The sequence below is a fragment of the Athene noctua genome, chromosome 6, assembly GCF_965140245.1.
Source record: "Athene noctua chromosome 6, bAthNoc1.hap1.1, whole genome shotgun sequence".
In the NCBI taxonomy this organism is placed as follows: domain Eukaryota; kingdom Metazoa; phylum Chordata; class Aves; order Strigiformes; family Strigidae; genus Athene; species Athene noctua.
Window position 1 is genome coordinate 50476983 of NC_134042.1, and position 19513 is coordinate 50496495.

Sequence of the window (19513 nt, forward strand, 5' to 3'; positions counted from 1 at the left end):
TTCCTCTAACATACTTCTCCGTTCTACAAAAAGCTGCTTATGTGCTGCTGCTACCCGTTGTGCTTCAAAGCAAAGTGCCATTAAAGCCGTCGCACCGTTAGGACTTAAAACGGGCGAGGAAGTGTTGGATGCTAACGAAGGGCTCTGCTCCCTCCCGCTCACGGCTTTCAGCTCCAGTTCAGCCTGTTTCCATTACACAGCAGTATTTTTTACTGGTCGCTTTACACAGCTGACTAATTTGAAAGCGAACTTTTTTTTTGGATCCAAACAAAAGAGGTGGTGTGCCCCGCATTTGTTACTCTATTCTGCCTCAATTAGCGAGTATCGTTAAAAATTTAATGAAGTTAAATGCACACTACTAGAAGGGGTGATGGCTTGTGTTCAGCCCTCTGGATGAAAGACAAAACACCCCCCCACAGCCCTGACTTTCTTTCTAGCAACACAAGATGACATCATCTTTTTGTGAGAATCAAGAACTTCTCTGGTATTACAAAACAACTGAATTTTATTTCGGCAGAACTAAAAAAATCGTATATTTATCTACATTGTAGTAAAAACAATATTGTTTTTTTTTTCCTTAAATTTTCCTTCATATATTCATCAACACATCACAACCAGACGCGGGTATCAGGCATGAGGTGACCCCGGGCAGGAGGTGCTGGTACCTCTGGCGAGGCAGCGTGCGAAGGCCTTACCTCCCCCCTGCCCCAGACGGGGGAAAAACCCCCCACCAGAGCACAGCAAGCACCAGAAAAGATGCATTTAAATACAAATTTCTTCCTCCTCCTCCCAGTAAACGAAGCAGCGGCCACTTCCCGCGCAGGGACCGCGATGCCGCTCTGAGCAGCAAGTAACCCGTTTCCAAAACGTGGTTGCCGAACACGAAAGATTACTATTTTGGGACACCTTTAACAAGAATGTTTATTCATATTAAAGCAGAAACCAACTCATAAATGCTTTTTATACACGTGTGGCCCTGTAAAAGACAGTATGGAACAACTCAAAAAGAAAAAAAAAGGCTGCGAGAAGGATCCTCACTGAAGTCTGCGGTAACTTTTACAGAGTTCATGGTCCCTAATGTCTCCCCACCCTCCGTTTTTCACATGAGGGGAAAGGGGTGCCATGGAGTACCTTTTACTGACACTCATCGTTTCGGGAAACAGATACTGTTGGTTGCTGTTCAAGAGAGAGTCGATTTTGGCACTCTGGGTGGACGGTCTGCAGGATTTCTTGTGGTGCATGCCACAGTCCCCCGTGTGAAAAATCCTGGGGATTTCAGGGACCAGCACTTTCCAGAACTTTGGAAGACAAGAGACAGTCAAGTGCTGCAGAGTCCAGTCCCAGTTGTAGTCATCGTAGGTGCAGAAGGCATCCGTGCACTCGATGAGCTTCTGGTAGGTGTCTCTGCCGAAGGCCATGCCCATGTTGTGCTCCGTGGACTTCCACGTCTTCATCTCCACCTTGTCGGCGTGGCCGGCGAAGCCGCCGCGGACGGGGCTGTAGGTGCCCAGGGAAACGATTTGGCACTCGGGACACTCCCGCTCACGCAGGGCCCAAAGCTTTTTGAGGACGTGGTAGAAATCGGGCGCCAAGTAATGATCCTCTTCCAAGAAGAGGACGGGCCCGGCGTGCTCCCGCAGCGCCCGCACCCGCTCCCAGACGAAATGCAGCTTCCACCACCAGTGGTGCTTGGTCTGGGAGAAGCGAGCTTCGCGGTAGTGCCCGAAGGAATCGGGGTACTCGGCGTTGATGCAGCCCAGGCGCAGGGCCGCCGCCTTGCCCACGTCGCGGGGACAGTCGCGGGGGTCGTGCCCGGGGAACTCGCGGGGGTAGAGCTGGATGCTGAAGGGGAAAAAAACCTGCAGGACGGGGCAAAAGTCCACGCGTGCCGCCAGCCGGTTGAGCTCCTCGGCCCACAGGTCGTGGCTCAGCACCAGCAGCACGTTCTCCACTCCCGCCGCCCGCCGCAGCGACTCCAGCAGCAACCGCAGGTGCTCGGCTCGATCGTGCACCTGCACCACCAGCACCACGTCGGCGGCGGCGGCCCGCGCCGGGAAGCGCCCGGCGTTCCGCACCGGTTGGTCGAAGTTCAGTCGGTAAACGAGCGAGCGGTAACTCAGCGTCCCGTTCTCGGGGAGCAGCGGCGGGGCTGGAGATACAGCCGAGGCGTTAGCGGCGGAGCGGCGAGGAGGAGGAGGAGGCGGCTCGCTGACCCGCGGCGGCTCCCCGGTGGTACCGGTACCGCCCCGCTGCTGCTGCTGCTGCCGCCTCCGCCCGCCGCCGCCGCCGGTTCCCCACAGCGCCAGCGCGCAGAGCGCCAGCGCCAGCGCCAGCAGCAACACCTTCCGCTTGTAGATCCGCAGCCGCATCCTTCCCGGCGGCGGCGGCCGCCGCTCCCCGCCGCCCTCCCGCCGCCGCCGCCGCCGCCGCCGCTCCCGCAGGCAGCGCGCGCGCGCTGCCGCCGCCCCACGCGCCCACGTCGCCGCCCGCCATAGGCCGCCGCGGGCGCCGCCGCCGCTTTGCTATTGGTCGCCGGCGCCGTCACTCGCCGCCGACTTCCGGCCGTGAGGGGAAATGGCGGTGGGGGGCGGCGCGGCCGGTGCCCGTCAGCGCCTCGCGGGCGCTGGGCCCCGAGGGAGCTCGGCCCGGCCGCGCCGGGATTGGCCGGCGGTAATTGGGGGGGTGTTAATTAGGCAAAATTAACGTGGTGGGGCTGGAGGGGCTGCGGCGGGGGTGTGCGCACAGGGGCCCGGAGAAAATTCTTCTGGAGGGGGAAGAGTTAAGGGAAAATAATTGTAGAATTTCAGGAGAAATGTAAGAAAAGGATCCTGGATTTGCCAGAATAATGTAAGAGGAGATAAAATAGTTCTAGAGTGGCAGGAGCTGTACTTGAGAAAATCATTCCGTTATTGCGAGAAAGAAATAATTTTAGGATTGGAAGAAAACGAGTCTAGATTTGAAAGAGTAAGATCATAAAGTCACTCGAGAAGGGCAAGAAAAAGAAATTCAGTCTGGAGGGGCAAGAAGCCAAGTCTAGGATTGCAAGAACAAGATAATACTAGAATTTCAAGGATAAATTTAATCCTGTATTTGAAAGAAGATAAAACAATTCTAGAATTGCGAGAATAAGGTGAAACAGTTCTAAAACGGCAAGAATAAGGTAAGAAAATAGTTATGGAATTGTAAGAAAATACTCTAGAGCTGCAACAATAAAGTAAAATAGTTCTAGAACGACAAGAATAAGGTAATTTAGACTTGTAAGAAGGTAAGAGTTCTAGAATTGCAAAACCAAGGTTTTGTTAGTTCTGGAATTGCAATAAGAAAAATCCTAGTATTGCAAGGACAAGAAAATTCTAGAATTGCATGAACAAACTTATTCTACATTTGAAAGAGGATAAAGGAAAACAATTCTAGAATTGCAACAATAAGGTGAAATAGTTCTAGAACTGCAAGAATAAGGTGAGAAAACTATGGAACTGTAAGAAAAAATTCTAGAGCTGCAAGAATAAACTCATTCTAGAACAGCAAGAAGGTGGCAAGAAAGTAATTCTAGAAGGAGGTAAGATAATAGTTCTAAAATGGAAAAAAAGAGGTTAAATAGTTCTAGAATCGCAATAAGAAAATTCTAGAATTGCAATAATAATACATAATACTACAATTACAAGAATATAGGAAAACATTCATAGAACAATATAAGATAGTAATTTAAACTTACAGGAATATAATGATTCTCCAATTAATTGCAAGAATTGCTCGTCCTGCCACACTTTGTGTCCCAGCCCCTCTCCTCGGGGCCAGCTGTGAAATTTGGGGACAATTTCATGCCACATGCCCCGGCGGGGCGAGCTCCTGAGGGGAAAACGCAGCCACCCAGGCGGGTGCTGGGGACCTGCAGGAGGAGGAGAGCTCCCCCGCCACGGCTCCGCCTTGCGCTGGCAGAAATTGCGCCGATTTTCCTTCCAGAAGCTTCACAAACCTGACAGCCAGCCCCGAGACGAGTCTGGGGACAGCGGCGGCCAGCAGCAGCCCCAGCGCAGGGCGGTACAGATACCTGCAGGTTTGGGGGTGGTTTATTTTTTAGTCTGGGTTAAGATCAATCCTCATTTCTCTCATTTTAACTATTTCTTCCCCCATGTAGGTGGCTTCCACAGAGCCAGCTTTAACATCTTCTACAGCTGTGGGTAAAACTCTGGCAACTGAAACACCGTCCAGCTGGGGTAATGCTGCCCGTCACATGGGCAGCGTGAATAAAAAAATATAAATATATAATAATATAAATAATATATTAAAGGTCACAAAGCACTCACATAATGCAAAGTGGCATCAGCACAGCAAAATCAGACCAATTAAAGAATGATCCCATCATTCTTTAAGGGATTAAAGAATGCAGCATTCAGGAGTACCAAACTGAGACCCCACCATCGAGGCTTTTTCCCCCCAAAACGAGATTGGTGAGGACAGGTTTGAATTGCAATTAAAAGCGTCCTCAAACTTCGAGGAGACTGAGCCCTGCAGTACTCGACTCTGCAACGTCGGAGGCGAAGGTCAAACAGCTCGAACAGCAGGGACCGGAGCGATGCTTCTGTGTTGAGGACACATTTTTTTAATGACAGTTTTACGGCTTGACCTTTGCTGGCCACAGCTAAGCTTTGCGTAACTCTGCAGGTTTCTCCTAATCACCTGGGTAAAACTGGTGGTTTTCAAGCCTGGCCTTAAAGAAGAGCACTCCTTAAAAGAGAGGCTGCTCTCTGCAGTGAAGATAGAAACCACACAAACGGCCCTACAGTTCCCCACAAGTATGATAAATGAGGTCAGATAGTGTTTTTTTAAAAGAATAATTTTTGCCCAGTCCCATTAGAACCGTGCTTGTCTTTTGCCATCTGCGACAGCGCCTACACCTGCTAATCGGCCTTTTTTCCCCCCCCAGACGAGCTCAACGCGCTGTTAAGAAGTGAGAAAGGAGAATCTAAGAAACACCGCGGGCGAGGAAAACCGCTGGAGATTTGTGCTGTGGCTTTCCCGAACTCTGAAGGGCTTTGGCTCCTCCGCCACCTTCTGGCTGCTTCGGCCGAGCGCAGGCACGGAGCGCAGCGGCTGCCCCGGCTGCTCGTCCCTCTGCAGCCAGCGAGCCCCGAACCCAACTCCCTCACCCAGCACCTCGCTGCCATCGGAGGACTTCACCCTACTGAGACAAACGTTTGCGGCACGGGGAGAGCTTGTTTGCGGGGATTGCAAGACACTGAGAAGAGGAAGTCGCCTGGAAGTGGTTCTCAAGGCAACTTGTGGGTATTTTACACCCCTCCGACCCCTCTGCTTGGCTGCACAAGACTTCCCTTTTCTTCATCTTTTGTTGAAAACGGCGTCTGGAAAGCTCCTCCCCGTGTCTGACCTCCGTGGAGGTGGCAGGACTTTGCTAGAAGCTGCGCCGGTAGCAACACAAGGCCACGCCAGCTGGGGAAGAACCTCTGCAGACTCCGGCACCCTCCTGCCCTCCACGAGCTGCTGCAGCCTCAGAGGAGGAAGGGAAGCCAAGTCCGTTTTGGGGATGACATTCGCTTCAGAGATAACGCCAGCCCAGTGCGCGTGTGGGGTTTAAAAAAAAAAACCAAACACCTCAGCAAGACATGCAGAGCCGTCAGCAAACTATTCCCACAGAAAAAACCCTTTCCCACAGCAGACAGCTCCCTTCTCGTGCTGAGAGGTTGTGCTTCTCTTCACGTCGGCCTTTAAACCCCCAGCTGATCCCTTCTCCCAGCACAGCTGGCTGCCCTGAAGGCTTTGGCCACACATCTGCATCTAAAATTCCCAAGAAGTCCCACAGGAGGCCAAATTTCTGCCTCTACTCCCCTCCTCTTAATCACACACTCCACCTAAGAGGTATTTTTCCAAATGAGTAATCTTCAGGCTGCTGCAATCAGGAGATCTCCCTCCCTTTACACCAGCATTACCATATGACTCTTTAAAACCTCCGTGGTTCGCTCTGCAGCGCTCGCCGACGATCGGTGTGGAGGTAAACAGGCACACTTGCTTCCTCCTTCACAAATTCTCCGTAGATGAAGAGCAACGTATAAGGAATGATTCATCCAAATCTTCCTGTAGTTGCTTAAAAGTTACGGTTTTACAGATGCCGTGTGAAAAGAACACAGTCGAGTTATTTTGACATTCGCAGGAGATGTTAATGACGCTCAGTATTTCTAAAATAAAGGTTCCTCTTCCTCAGGAAAATGTGTCTCTTGGCCTTGTCGGAGTGAAGCCCCTCAGTAGGCGTGCTTCAATATTTATTTCTGCTGTGAATGCCTTGGATTAGTAAAGAGTTTGAAAGGGATGATTTTGAAAACGCTGGTGCAGGTTGTGCTCACGCAGGAGATGTTAAGTGATACGTGCAAGCCAGCAGAGTCTCCCCAGGCCTGCTGCTGCCTCTCGGGCTGCTCCCCACACTGTCCCCCAAAGCCCAGTCTAGCTCAGTTCTGCTCTCCATACCTAAAGGTGTCTTGTTTTCCCATTCAAACTACATGTAATTGCCACAGTGGTGTATTTATCTGTGACCCAAAGAGATGCAAAATGCGCAATTCACTCCTGGGCAGTTAATACTGCTTCAAAACCAGCAGCATCACGTGCTGCCTCCAAGCCATCACATGTCACCAGGCCCTTTGTTCCACGCTGTTCCAACACCCCAGCCACCGACCAGCTGACAAGACATGAACTAAGGGTGCGTTGGATACTCTCAAGTATTTTGGCATCTTCACCAGGAAAAAGGCCAGGAGCTAATCCCTAGAATACACTGGATGATAAAACTCATTAGAGAAAACACAATTCACGTTGTAGGTAGAAGGGTTTCAAAATTTAATAAATCGACACGGTGAACAATTTGAGAACCTTTAAAATGTGAGAGTTATGAAACAACGTTTAGGTCACATATTTAGAAAAAAAAAAAAAAAAGACATTTCTTGTATCACAAAGAGATAAAACCAAAAACATTTGCTCTGGTAAAAAACCAGCAATGCTGGTCCCTGCTTGAAGGGAGAATGCTGTAACAGAACTGTTTAAAAAAGAAGCACCTGGAATGACATGACCAGTTTTGAACTGTAATTTCTCCTCAGAGCAGCCTGTCAAGTTGCTCTACAGTAAACAAGTTGGGAAGAGCCCAGTCCAGTAATAAAGCCAACACAGTCACCTTCTGCGGGCAGAGTTCAGAACCTCAAGTGTAAACAAGCAAAGTTTGATAGGAGCAAACCTTCCTTCCCCTAGCCAGAAGAAAGCACTTACCCCACAAAACAAAGACAACTGTCACGGTATTCTGAACAAAGTCACAGTAATAGGGAAAAGAAAGCAAAATACATTCTAAGGAGGATTCATTCAAGCTAAGCATTGCTTTTTATTCCAACCAGAGAGAGATTCTAGTGGTGGAGGAACAGTCAGGCCACCGGATTGGGCTGACACTGCAAGACTAACATTTGCTCTCTGCAGCAAACGCCCTACGACAGCACGCGTGGGTAACGAGCAGAAAACAATTTCGGGCTCCCTCGTCAGTGGACAGGACTTCAGCAGAGCTTTTGCACCTGATAATGGTCACCCATTACTCTGCAGGTACCTATCCAGGAACTGGGAGTAGCAGTCTAGAGAACAGAAGTAGGAGATGATGGGTGCTTCCGTACCTCCCATGTTATCCACGAGGACCACGGTGTGAGCGACGTGGTGGAGATTCATGGTCACCGTGATCTGAATGAAGCTGCTCAGACAGGCACTCCCGCACTGGCATGTTTTGGCCACTTCTAGATCTTCACAAAGGTGAGAAGGAAGGAGGTGACAACCATAAGGGATTCTGTTGAACAAGAGGAGTAAGCACGAATTCACTACAAAATTAACCAAAGTCACTCAAAAGCAGTGACACGCCGTGTGCACCCGCGGGAAGAAATGCCTTTCTGAGCTCACAAACAAGGCAAATGTGAAATTCTGCCCCTTGTGATATTGAGCTGGTTAGGAATTAAATGCCACTTTCCAAGAGACTCCCTAAAAACATGTAACCTTGTTACTGACCCCTAAGTACCAATGACCTGAACTCCAGAAAACAACAAGAACCAGGGAGGTCACACAAATCCTAACAGCCTGTATCGCTGCAATAGAGAATTATAAAGATTAGGAATAATGAGATAACTGGGCGTATCTGCTCCTCCCTCACAGTAGCCAGGAAGATCACTGCATTTCATCCTGGCCTGACGAAACGCCCACAATTTACTCCTCACTCTCTACCATGAGGAAGTGGTAGTGGTGTAAAAATGTATCCAGAGGAAACAGGAGAAAAAAAAACAAACCCAAAGAGCCTTTTTCACAGCGGCGCTACACTACAGATGATAAATTAAATGCTCTCTTGATGCACAGCTCCTTCCGTCCACCATGTCAATAATGACATCCAGAGACAGGAACAAGAATTGCTTCTTTTGAAATTTGTAGCAGAGTGGCATCGTGTTTCGGGTACAAAATAATTGCCCTGAAGTATTCTGGCGAGTTAAACTTCCAAGTGTGGGTATTGCCAGTGCCCAGCTGTCGCTCCAGACGCACAGGATAGGTCTCACTGACTCATCCCAACTACGCCTACACGTTCCCAATTCTTTCTACATACCATCATTCACATAGCGAAGACTCCTGAGAGGGTTTTTTTTTTTTTCCCCACCACCTCAATTTAGGACATACTTTTTTTTTTTTTTTTTTTTTTCCTGGTCAGGAAAAGCATAATCACAGCTCCGGTGCTTGCCCAGAATGCCATTATGAAGACTGATTTCCAAACATTTACTTTTGTGTCTTCCCTCTTTCTGTTTTCTTCCTTTCTCCAGGTTTTTACAGCCCATCGTCACTTCTCTTTCTTCATTCTCACCTCCAGTGAATGTCAGACAGAATGTCTGTTGCCCACTTGTTAAGACTTTTTTTTTTCCTTTTTCCTCTCTTCCGTTTAAGATAATCAAGATCACTCTGACCAATGCTGTCTCCTAATATTATAAATATCACATAAATACTATTATAAACAATCACAGCACCGGGGGGCGAGGGGACTGTTTCCTTTGCCCCTTGTCTCGCTGAGACTCCCAGAGCAGAAAGCTGTTTCTGTTCTGTGTGCTGCCATTTTCTTAAAGCCTGCTGCACAGGGGCTGGGTTAACAACTAGGTATCCTCAGGTAATAGAACTGAGCACTAAAATCTGACCGCTGTTGAGGGATTATATTCTCTACGAAAAAAAAAAAAACAACATCAACCCATGCCTTAATGTTTATATCAAACCCACTGCAATATCTATAAAGTTGGGAGACACGTGGAGTTTAATTGCGCTCATAAAATCAGCAGGGTCAGAAGTGGGTAAGATTTGAAGCAGGTTTGGTTGCTCAGCTCATTTCCAGGGCGTGTCCTGCATGCCTGTGGACACCTTCAGCACAGACTTCCGAGCCATTAACCCAGGTTACTGGGCGCTCCCCACCCCCAAGGCAGGAATGGGCACAGGATGTAGCTTAGGAACGCCTCAAGCCTGTCTCTCACCCCCTTTCTGTGACTCCTTTCCATCTTCTCACTCCCTTTCCGCCCAGAACAGGGTGGGAGGAGCAGCAGCTGGTACCGGCAGGATCACAGGCAGCGGCGGTGTGGGGGGAAGGGGAGAAAACTTGCAACCTGGCAAAAATAATATTTACTTGGCGCAATAATAATTTTAAAATTACCTCAGAACTGGGCTTCTCTGCATAAGCCAGAACACCCTCACTCCAACACCTGAGGAGATCCTAAGGTAGGGAGAAGCTGGCAGCAGGTAAAGCCAACTCCAGCGTGACACTCGCCCCCCGAGTACCTTTCTAAAGATGAAGGGCAACCACTTGGGAAGCAATTTCCAAGCTAGAGCCTAACACAAAATATGATCCGTGCCACAAAATCCACTGCAGTGTAAGCTCCCCAATACAGAAGCGGCTCAGGACTGTAGAACTGATTCTCTTTTTCTGTGGCTGAGCACGAATATTCTGTTACAGTGCCCCCATTTTGTGGGTAAAACCATTTCAACCTACAGCTTTCTCTAAACGCTTCCAAGTCGCCAATTTACTACGTTATCCTCTATACCAAAGGGAAGATTTTCAAGTGGAATTCAAAGCAACTTCAACCTTACCATTTTTAATAGCTGAAGAAACAGGAAAAAAACAAAAAATCAGGACAGTTTAGCCCTGACAGGTTTGAAATGGAGTAGGTGTAATGTGCGCCCATCGTGCCACCTCTTACCTGTAATTTACAGTTGCTCTTGCAGCACACTCTAATAAAGTCAATGGTATTTTCAGTTGTATGTTGGGAACAAGCGGATTAGGCTGTTCGAAAGGATTTCCAAAGAGATCCAAGTTCTCAAGACAGAGTTTCCTAAAATCACTGGGCAAGAAAGGAAGTTTGTTTCGAGCTGCCGACAGAAAGCGTAGATGATCTAACTGGCCAATCTTGAATGGCAACCTAATCAACTCATTGTCATCGAGCTTTAAATTAATGAGTTCTCGCAGCTGGCAAAACTGAATTGGAAGTGCTTTGATTTTGTTTTGGCTGAGGTCCAAGAACTGAAGAGATTTCTGAAGGGTGGAGTTGCACAGAGCCCCGCTGAACGACTCCAGGTGATTGTCGTGCAAATTCAGCTCCTGAAGACAGGTCAGGTCACCGATGGTAGCTGGCAGCTGCTTAATATGATTATGACTTAGGTCCAGTTTTCGGAGTTTCTTCAAACAAAGCACGCGCATGTCGATCCGAGCAAGTTTACAGTACGAGGTTTGGAGATGCTCGAGGGAGTAAGGGAAGTTTTTGGTGAGAGGATAGTCCCTTCTTGAAGTTATGATCATTTTTGTCTTGGGTTTTTCAACTTCCGAGTTCTTTGCTGGTACCAAAGTTGAGAGAGGGAGAGCTCCTATGTCGGTCCCTTGGTGAGCCAGTCTCACAGCTGAAAGGAAATTCTTTAAATTGCTGGCATTTGCCTACAGGAAAACACAAACGCAGGATTTAAAAGTTCATTATTCTTGCACTTGTTCGTACTAACACTTTCTGAACTATTTTGTACATGTATCAGGAGCTACTAACTCAGCAAGGCAATGGAATGGGAAAGGGAAACAACTCGGGCTTGTTAGACTGACATGCTGTTTACAGTGTTGTAATTTGAATGCAATTTGAATGAGAAGTTACAACCTCTCCGAATAATCTAGATCAAACAAACTGCGTTGCATTGCTCAGAAAAGGAACAAAGCACTGAATTCACAGCTGAAAATAACGTACAGAGAAAAGGCCTGATGCACAGTGATCTTCCCAACCTGCAACACGGTAAAGGGACTGTTTATAAAAACACACAGGGGGGAAAATCAGATCTAAAACTTGAGGCAATCATTTCTTAAAGTTGCGAGGAGGGAAAAGGATGGAAGCTGAGGTTAAATTTAACATAAAGAAAGGTGGGAAGTTTCGAGGCAGGTTAAGTGCGTGCTTCTGGTCACACACAGCTCTCTTCAGCTGTGCCAGCAGCAAACTAGAGGATAATTATTTGCAGTCCTTTTGCAAACAACTAATTTTGCTTGAAGTGGGATATAATATAATAAAGGATTATTATTATTATATAAGCAATAAGGAATCAGATTAATGATCGGATGACCTGTATTTTAAATAAAGATCGAGAAAGCTGTGATAGATTTGTTGTACTGATATAATTTTTATGAACAACAGGGCGACCAAATGTTTCTCTTCCAAATTTTCCAGCAAGTCTCTACTCAAGCTGACAGACACTAAGCTCTAAAGTGAATTCTAAATTAAAAAGCACGATGCATCCATACAAATCATCTCTCATTGCAGGAAAAGAACAAAATTGGAATTTTGGCACGGCTCAGAGCTGAGAGGTTTGCACTGTTCCCAGCTGTAACTTTCCCGAGCCTACTGACACCCATTTCCACACCTGAAAAAGTGATTTTGCTTCTAAATGTATTTGTTTAAACCAAATTCTAGAGGGTCCAGAACTACATTACATAATGTGCTGTAAGCACCTAGCACAACAGAGCAATGATCTCGGAGACGTCTGGATGCTAATGGGATATAAATAAAGACAATAAAGGTTAAACCTCTTTGGCTGCATCACTAACCTGAAATGATTATTTTCCTTAAGCACATCTACTCTCTTAACTCCCGATGCGATACCCTCCAGAGATTGGGAAGTTGAACATCAAAAACCTTCCTATCCAAGACCACCACCATTCATTATCTCAACCAATCTAACTAAATCATTTATCTACAGAACTCCCCCAGCCTACAGACAGATTTGTCATGCTTCCAAGGATAATAGCTGACCAAAACTGGAAGTAAGGAGAGTCCTCCAGATCTGTAAAGACCAAGTAAAATCCCTAACTATACATTAGAATTAAATTACAAGCAATATTTCTTTGATCTCAAAGCACGAGGCACATGCTGTTTCTTGTAGCCAAAAGCTCTACGTTGTTAAGAACAAGTTTATGGGCTATTCACGTGATTTCAAAATAATAGTAGTTTGCATTCTGGATCCTTGAGACAAATTTCCTCCACAATACCTTTGTAAAGGCAATGTAGCATGTGTAAACCTTGTTGTTGAGAAACCTCGAGTATGCTGAGAAAAATACTAAGACACATCTAAGAAAAAGAGGAAAGAATTAGTCGGAAGGGCTCAGGACACAATTTTCTGCCCTGAGTGTGAAGTCTCAACCACGGAAAAGATGTTGAGGAAAGAGGTTAATCTGCCCGGATGCCTTACAAAACTCGTGTCAGAGCTAAATGAATGGTGACAAGGCAATTGGAGATCACATGGATTTCAGATCTTGCATGCACTGCAGCAGGCACAGGCTTGCTGAAAAAAAACCTCATCCCAAACCAGTGAGTTTATTATTTTTGCTCCAGGGTTGAATGCTCCACACTGCCTGGCAAGCACAAAGAGTGGGGTTTTGCATGGTACTTGGGTGCAACGGGTATGGTCGTACCTGGGAATCTCTTTTCCACAAAGCTTTTGTCCATCTTTGAAAGTTAAGAAGCCTTTCTGTCATGAAATTATGAAAGACTAGCAGAAACACTACAGAAAAATTATCAGTCAAGATATCAATTATCTACAGAAAAATTACTGTCTTAAACTGGGTTTCTGGATTTGGAGGATTTAAGAGGAATCTACAGTATCACTGGCTTTGGAAGAATTTAGTGTTCCTGGAGCTTGACAGTATGAGGGAGAGCCTGATGCTAAAAACAGTGAGGATGTGGCCTCCATGGAGCAACTCTGGTCATTATTCCAAGTCCCGTTTCAATGGATTCAGCTGAGACTTTCTTTTCAGTCTAACAACATCGTGGACTATCTTCTCATACCGAAAACAGATGCAATTCTTCACTAAATTACTGCACAGAGTTTCCGTACAGGCCCTATAAATGGTCTAAATCAGATCTTGTGCCACTAAGACACAGACCTTCGCTCTCTAATTTTATACTGCTAGTAGATCCTCCTACAACAGGCCTGCTTTTGTACCTTTGTTCCAAGATAAAACTTTCTGACTCCTCACACTTCAGCAGAAGTGTTCAGAGTAAAGGACGTAGAACAAGAAGATATTCTGGATCTAACGCAACATGCGTGAGTTTTCTTTTTTGCAAGATACGTAACACATTTGTTTCTCACAAGAAAAACTTAATTTAATTAGATTTGGACACATGCTGTTGCTTTTCTATTCAGCCCTGTAAGGCAAACTGCTCTATCAGTTAAGGCTGCTTTTCTTACCACTACAGCCTTCACTCTTGCACAGACAAAGTTTTTCCAGATCACAATAGCACCATGCCACATTCTGCAAAATGTTGGGCTACCACAACTACATTCGTGCTTACATTCAGTTATTGGTCTTATTCCCAATAATAAACAGTGCTTTTTCCTTCTTGCTGGGTCATGTTTGTTTTCTTTTCAGTAAGTCAGTTGTTTTTATTTATACATTCTAACCCTAAGGTTTAAGAAAAGCTGTCCTGCTCTCCTCTTCTACAAGGCTACAACAGATAACTGCAACAGGCATGGAAAAAACCCTTAACAACGCAAAAATTGAACATTAATATGTGATTTTTTGAGGGGTGAGTTTACCATTATTAAAAACACATATCCTGTGAACTGTAAATAAACAGATTGGTGAGTCCTACCATCAGCTAAGCATTATGGTGAGATAGTGACTGTACTGCTGCTCCATGCCATGTGTCTCCAGCTTTGAAACACACAGCGGGCACACTGCTTGTCCACTAAGACAAGAGTATTCTCCCTTTTTTTTTCCCCACTAGAAAGATCGTAATCGTTAACTGTTTCATAGAATTTATGGCCGAAGAGCAAGATGTTGTATCAGAGAGACAAAAAGAGTTGTTTCTCTCTGAACAAGTGAGAAAGAACAACATGAAAAATGGACCTTTCTGCTCTTGCTGTTTCTCCAGAGGTAGCAGAAGAGAGAGAATCAGAGCACAGCCCAGCAAAGAAGCTGGGCCCAGCCTTCCTACCACAAAATGTGTTTCCCTTTTTGCTGCAGCCTGTTGAGGACATACAGAGCCAAGGGCCTTCACGCCGCCTCGGTCACACCTCCCGTGCCGAAGCTCTGGCAGGTCAAACAGGACTGTTAAGCCGATCCTTAGTGGCTGTGCGGCCATTGTGGGACGGACCCCAAGCAGAGAGCCTGGGGACCCACCGAGGCCTGTCCGGCACAGACCCCGGTGAGCCGCCCTGCCGCCTCCACACGCCGCTCGATTCGGAGCACGGGCACAGCACCGATTCCTCATGGGTGCCCCGGGCCGCCAGCCGCGGCCCCCGCACCCACCTTGCTGAGGCAGACGTCCACGGCGGGCTCCCGGAGGCGGACGGTGGCCTTGCCCTCCTCCACGAACCGGGTGAAGAACCGCTCGATGTTCTCCTGCACCTACGAGGCACAGCGGGCGCTCAGCAGCCGCGGTGGAACGAGGGGACCCGGCCCGGTCCGTCCCGTCCCATCGCACTCCATTCCCCCTCCCTCTCCCGGCGCCTCCGTCCCCACCTTGTAGCGAACCCCGACCCGGTCCCGCGCCGTGCACACCATGAGGTAAACGCCGCCGCCCCGCGCCCGTCCGGGCGGGCGGCCGAGCGAGAGGAGCGCCCGGGTGCCGCGGCCGCGGCCCCGCAGCCCGCAGGTGGGCAGGAGCCGGCTGACCACCTCCACCTCGCACTGCAGCCGCATCGCCGCCCGCCCCGCCGCCGCCGCCCAACGGGGCCCTCAGAGGCGGGCGGGAGGCGCGGCGCCGCCCGGGGCCTCCCGCTCTCTCCGCGCGCAAGGCGTCCGCCGCGATGCCTGTTTTCCCGCAGCGCGGTCGCCGACACGTCGCGATGTCTGGATATCGTGAGCCCGGCTGCCGACCCGCCTCCGACGGACAGAGGGTGCGGGGCTGCCCGGCGGAGGGGCTGGCAGGGCGGGACGTGGCGGGGACGGCGGCACCGGCAGCCGCGGGCAGCGCGATCGAGGGGCCCTCAGCGCGGGGCTGGGCGCCAGCGCCCCCTGCAGGAGGCGGCCGGCTCGGCCCGGCGGGAAGGGCCGAGGGCGGCGGCGGTGGGGGGACGCGGAGGGAGCGGAGGGGCTGGCGGGCGTGAGGGGACAACTGCGGGGTTCAGTCTGGAGAAGAGGAGGCTGAGGGGAGACCTCCTGGCCCTCTGCAACTCCCTGCCAGGAGGGGGCAGAGAGGGGGGATGAGTCTCTGGAGCCAAGGAGCCAGCGCCAGGCCCCGAGGGAATGGCCTCAAGCTGCCCAGGGCAGGGTCAGGCTGGCTCTGAGGAAGGATTTCTGTGCAGAAGGGGCTGTTGGGCGTTGGAATGGGCTGCCCAGGGCAGGGGGGAGTCCCCGGGATCCCTGGAGGGGTTGAAGAGTCGGGCTGAGCCAGCGCTGAGGGATCTGGGGGAGTTGGGAATGGCCAGGGTGAGATGGTTGGGCTGGAGTATGGGAGACATCGGCCTGTCGGTCCTACACAGCCTCTGAAAAACAGCTAGGCTTTGATGAGAAACAGGCCTTGGGAGAAAGATAAGAAACTGCTGAGGTGTGCTAAGGTGGCAGGGAAAAACAACGGACAGCTGCAACACGAAATTGTGGAAAAGTCCTGAACTGTGAGAAGTTACCGCTGCGTGAACAGCGCCTGAACAAGAAGTTGATTGGTCTGCACTGCGCGTGTTAGAGTGGTCTTATGCTGATAGGAGAAAAGGTTGATAACTGTCTAAGTACTGATTTGCTAATTATGAAGTAAGAGCTTTGGTGAGAGCATATGTATGTACTATTTGAAAAAATAGACGGCTTTGCTTGTTATAACTCTCATAGACTTGTGCAGGTCCGATATCTCCCTGCAGCGCTGGAGAGGATCTTCAAGGGCTTTTCCAACAGAGATGATTCTGTGGCAGGGAGGGAACTGAGGGGATGCCGGGTGTGAGGGGACAGGGAGGAGCTGAGGGGCTGAAGTGCTAAGGCTTGGACAACAGGCTCAAGCCAGAGTTGACCTATAGATGGATCCTGTGTGTTTTATACCTGATAACCACTGTGCTAGTAGGTATTGTGCCAGGTTATAACAAACCACCTGTGCTGATGTACAAAGTGTTAAAGCGTTGAAGTACTGAAGCCTGAACAACAGGCCCCGAGCTGAAGCTGCTAACTTAGTATGTAGTCATTAGTGAAATATATATGCTCATTAATGAAAGATGTAGCTTAGATATCATAAAAAAATGTCTTTCCTGAATGTATCTTTATCCTTCTTTGTGTGGGGGCAAGTTAACAAGGCCATGGAGCCAGCTGTCTGGCCTTGTGACCCGATGTGTGACCTTGCTCATAAATAAATTAGATAAGCAGGGAGAGTCCCTTGGGTTCCTCCTTGAGCCCTGGCCAGGCTCTGGGGGAATCTAACTGGAGAGTGAAACCAGATGTTTCCGCTCAAAACAAAGGTGCCAGTTACTCTGCCTTGCTGATTCTTGGTCTATAAGGCCGGACCATCTTGCAGCGACTCTGGATGCCTCGGCTACGGGTGGACACACCGCGTGGGACTTCCCGCTCGCTGGGAAAGGCTCAACAAACCCTCGCTGCACCCGGGGCTGCCCAGCGCCTGCGGGGCTGGGGGGTGGTGACGGGTGCAAGTGGGGATGGATCTTTCTTAATCACTATTCTCTCTCTCTCATGTATAATGATTTGATGCATTGCCCTGTATTTTCCTATTTGTTTGCTTTAAGTGCATCATTCTGTCTTACTGCATGTTTCTGTATTACTCTGTTACGTTATTTAGTTATCCCCAGTAAAATACACCTACTCTTTTCACTCTGGTGTCTGAGTTTAATTGATATCCTTAATCAGCAAAACAGGGGCCAGTGGGTGTGAGGAACACGGCACGGGGCAGGCGCAGGACATGGCTGCTCACAGGGGCTGTTTCCTTCACAGGCAAATCTTTTGGACAATTTCTACAATTGTGATAGGTAACAGCAGAATACAAGTTTTAGAAGAAGCATTTCTGCGTGTTCATTTGCAAAGGTACCAGCGCTCCCTGCGCTCTCGCTGAAGCTCTGCCCAGGGCAATGACAGAACGTGACCTCCGTGGTGGTCCCTGTCCCCAGCGTGGTGTGGCTGGGTCGGCCGAAGGGTGGTTTTGCTGCTAGGAGAGGCCCAGGTAACCCCCCAGAAACAACAATTGTGGGAGCTCAGAAACCAAATTTGGGTAAAAAGCCACGTTTGTCCGCTGCGACGCGCGGTGGCCGTTTGGTTGATTTAGATGCCAGTGCCACCCTTTGTCCTCCAGCCACTCTGATAACAGCTCAGACTGTCTAAACAACAGAAAAACGTGCCGCCTTCTGAAAAACTCGTTACCAAACCAACAGGGAAATTCAATAAAGTGAAAGATTTTAAAAATTAAAGCGTTCACAATGTAAAAGTGGATTGGTAGAGATAGGGCAAGTTGGGAATCTCCAGTGGAATTTCAGCACCCGGGAAGGGGTACTTTATGTCTGAGTGTGGCGGAAGTGGGAATAATACTGAATTCAAGAAATTGTGGCTCAAAGGCATGAGCTGGGTGGAAATGGGCCCCTCTGTGCGCTGAGGGGATGTGGCGGGTGAAGACATGGGTGTCCTTGCCTGGTCAGTTTTCACTACGTTATTAGATGAGGAGACAAAATAAAAAAAAACCCACACCAAACCCTTTCAGAAAAAAGACTCTACAACTCAAATAGAGTTATGCAGCAGGTATGTTTTACTCCGGCCGGGGTGCAAGGGGATTTCTCCACAAAGCTTGCACACCCACCGCACATTTTACCAAAAACTTATAGAGTGTGGATATCCATATTCATTGGGTTACATAACATAAACATACATATGCATGAGTAAGGCTGGGGTCAGCAGTTGATGTTCTCTTTGCACCTGCCCATTGCCCCTGGGGGGTGTCTCTGGGGGGCTTTGGGAGGAAGGCTCCTAGTATTTCTCACCTTGTTTTTTTTTCCCTGGAGCATGTGCGGATTCTCTTGGCCAATTTCTTGACTAACAAGTGATTTTCAGCAGGTTTACTCATTCTATCTTATCTAAAAGAACCAACAGAACTCCTACCATCCGTGCGTGGCTACCTTTACTCATTGCCAAGACCCAACTGGTTAGAGCACACCTGTTCCCCAAGAGATAAAACCACAATATTTTGCTGAAAACTGCAGTTCTTGGTAGATTTTCCCAGTGAACTGCTTTGTTTTGATGAACACGGTAGTCCTGGGTAAAATTCCCCAGAACAGTCAGGGCAAGCAGGATTCTCAGCAATATTCAAAAATACTCTAAGTTGCTGCGAGTAAGTAAATAAGTTGCTAAGCAGTTTGCTGTAATGTCTCAAAAGAAGTAATCGTTTCTCTGTATCACAGGATTGGTTTTCTATGTTTCTTTTTTTAAGGAAACGCCGGCTGTGCGGTTTTTTCTGTAAAACCAGCGGGGTTTGGGGCCGGGGGGGCGCATGCGCAGTGCGCGGAGGTGCGGGCGGCCGCCAGCAGGGGGCGGTGCGGGCCGGGAGGGGTGTGTAGGTCAGGCCGGGGTGTCGGGGGGGTGTCGGGGGTCGAAAAGTGGTTCGCGGGGCGGCAAAAGGAGCCCGCGTCTCTCTGTGTTGCCCAGGCTACGCTGCAGTGGCTATTCACAGGCGCGATCCCGCTACTGACCGGCACGGGAGCTTTGACCTGCTCCGTCTCCGACCTGGGCCGGTTCACCCCTCCTTAGACAACCTGGTGTCCCCCGGCTCCCCGGGAGTCACCATATTGATGCCGGCCTTAGCGCGGACGCCCGCTCGGCATAGCGCACTGCAGCCCAGAACTCCTGGGCTCAAGCGATCCGGCGGGCTCAGCCTCCCGAGTAGCTGGGACTACAGGCACGCGCCACCGGGCCCGGCGCTGGGCAGCGCGCGCCGCCGCCCCTACACCCCCTTCCCGCCTGACGTCACGCCGCGGGAGGGGGAGCGGGGGGGTGGCTCTGCGCATGCGGCCTGTTGGGGGGCCGCGGTGC

General features: G+C 49.2%; 2 protein-coding genes and 1 long non-coding RNA gene across 4 annotated transcripts; 1 reads left to right on the forward strand and 2 right to left on the reverse strand.

The window, feature by feature from the left end:
- Positions 1–596: 596 nt before the first annotated feature.
- Positions 597–2427, reverse strand: MGAT2 (alpha-1,6-mannosyl-glycoprotein 2-beta-N-acetylglucosaminyltransferase). Its single transcript, XM_074909378.1, has one exon. The coding sequence runs from the start codon at positions 2367–2369 to the stop codon at positions 1035–1037; it is 1335 nt and encodes a 444-aa protein (XP_074765479.1). The 5' UTR covers positions 2370–2427; the 3' UTR covers positions 597–1034.
- Positions 2428–2575: 148 nt separating this feature from the next.
- LOC141961752 (uncharacterized) lies at positions 2576–6214 on the forward strand. The gene is made up of 3 exons (XR_012633831.1): positions 2576–4041; positions 4139–4810; positions 4928–6214. It is a non-coding gene; the product is annotated as an uncharacterized LOC141961752 (long non-coding RNA).
- A 605-nt stretch (positions 6215–6819) lies between these two features.
- Positions 6820–15228, reverse strand: LRR1 (leucine rich repeat protein 1). Of its 2 annotated transcripts, XM_074909380.1 has the most exons (4): positions 15032–15228; positions 14819–14917; positions 10245–10972; positions 6820–7822 (listed from the first exon to the last, which is right to left on the reverse strand). In XM_074909380.1, exons 1-4 carry the CDS (start codon positions 15209–15211, stop codon positions 7570–7572), a joined length of 1260 nt encoding a protein of 419 aa, XP_074765481.1. In that variant the 5' UTR covers positions 15212–15228; the 3' UTR covers positions 6820–7569. The 2 variants fall into 2 exon arrangements, with proteins under 2 accessions (XP_074765481.1, XP_074765482.1); XM_074909381.1 differs by lacking the exon at positions 14819–14917.
- Between the last annotated feature and the right edge of the window lie 4285 nt (positions 15229–19513).

Excerpts from the sequence above, each read along its gene's own strand:
- LRR1 (XM_074909380.1), bottom strand. The coding sequence starts at position 15,211 with ATGCGGCTGCAGTGCGAGGTGGAGGTGGTCAGCCGGCTCCTGCCCACC. Across the intron at positions 10,973-14,818 it reads TGGACGTCTGCCTCAGCAAG|GCAAATGCCAGCAATTTAAA; the intron begins GTGGGTGCGGGG and ends GTTTTCCTGTAG. Across the intron at positions 7,823-10,244 it reads AGAGCAACTGTAAATTACAG|AATCCCTTATGGTTGTCACC; the intron begins GTAAGAGGTGGC and ends CTTGTTCAACAG.
- MGAT2 (XM_074909378.1), bottom strand. The coding sequence starts at position 2,369 with ATGCGGCTGCGGATCTACAAGCGGAAGGTGTTGCTGCTGGCGCTGGCG.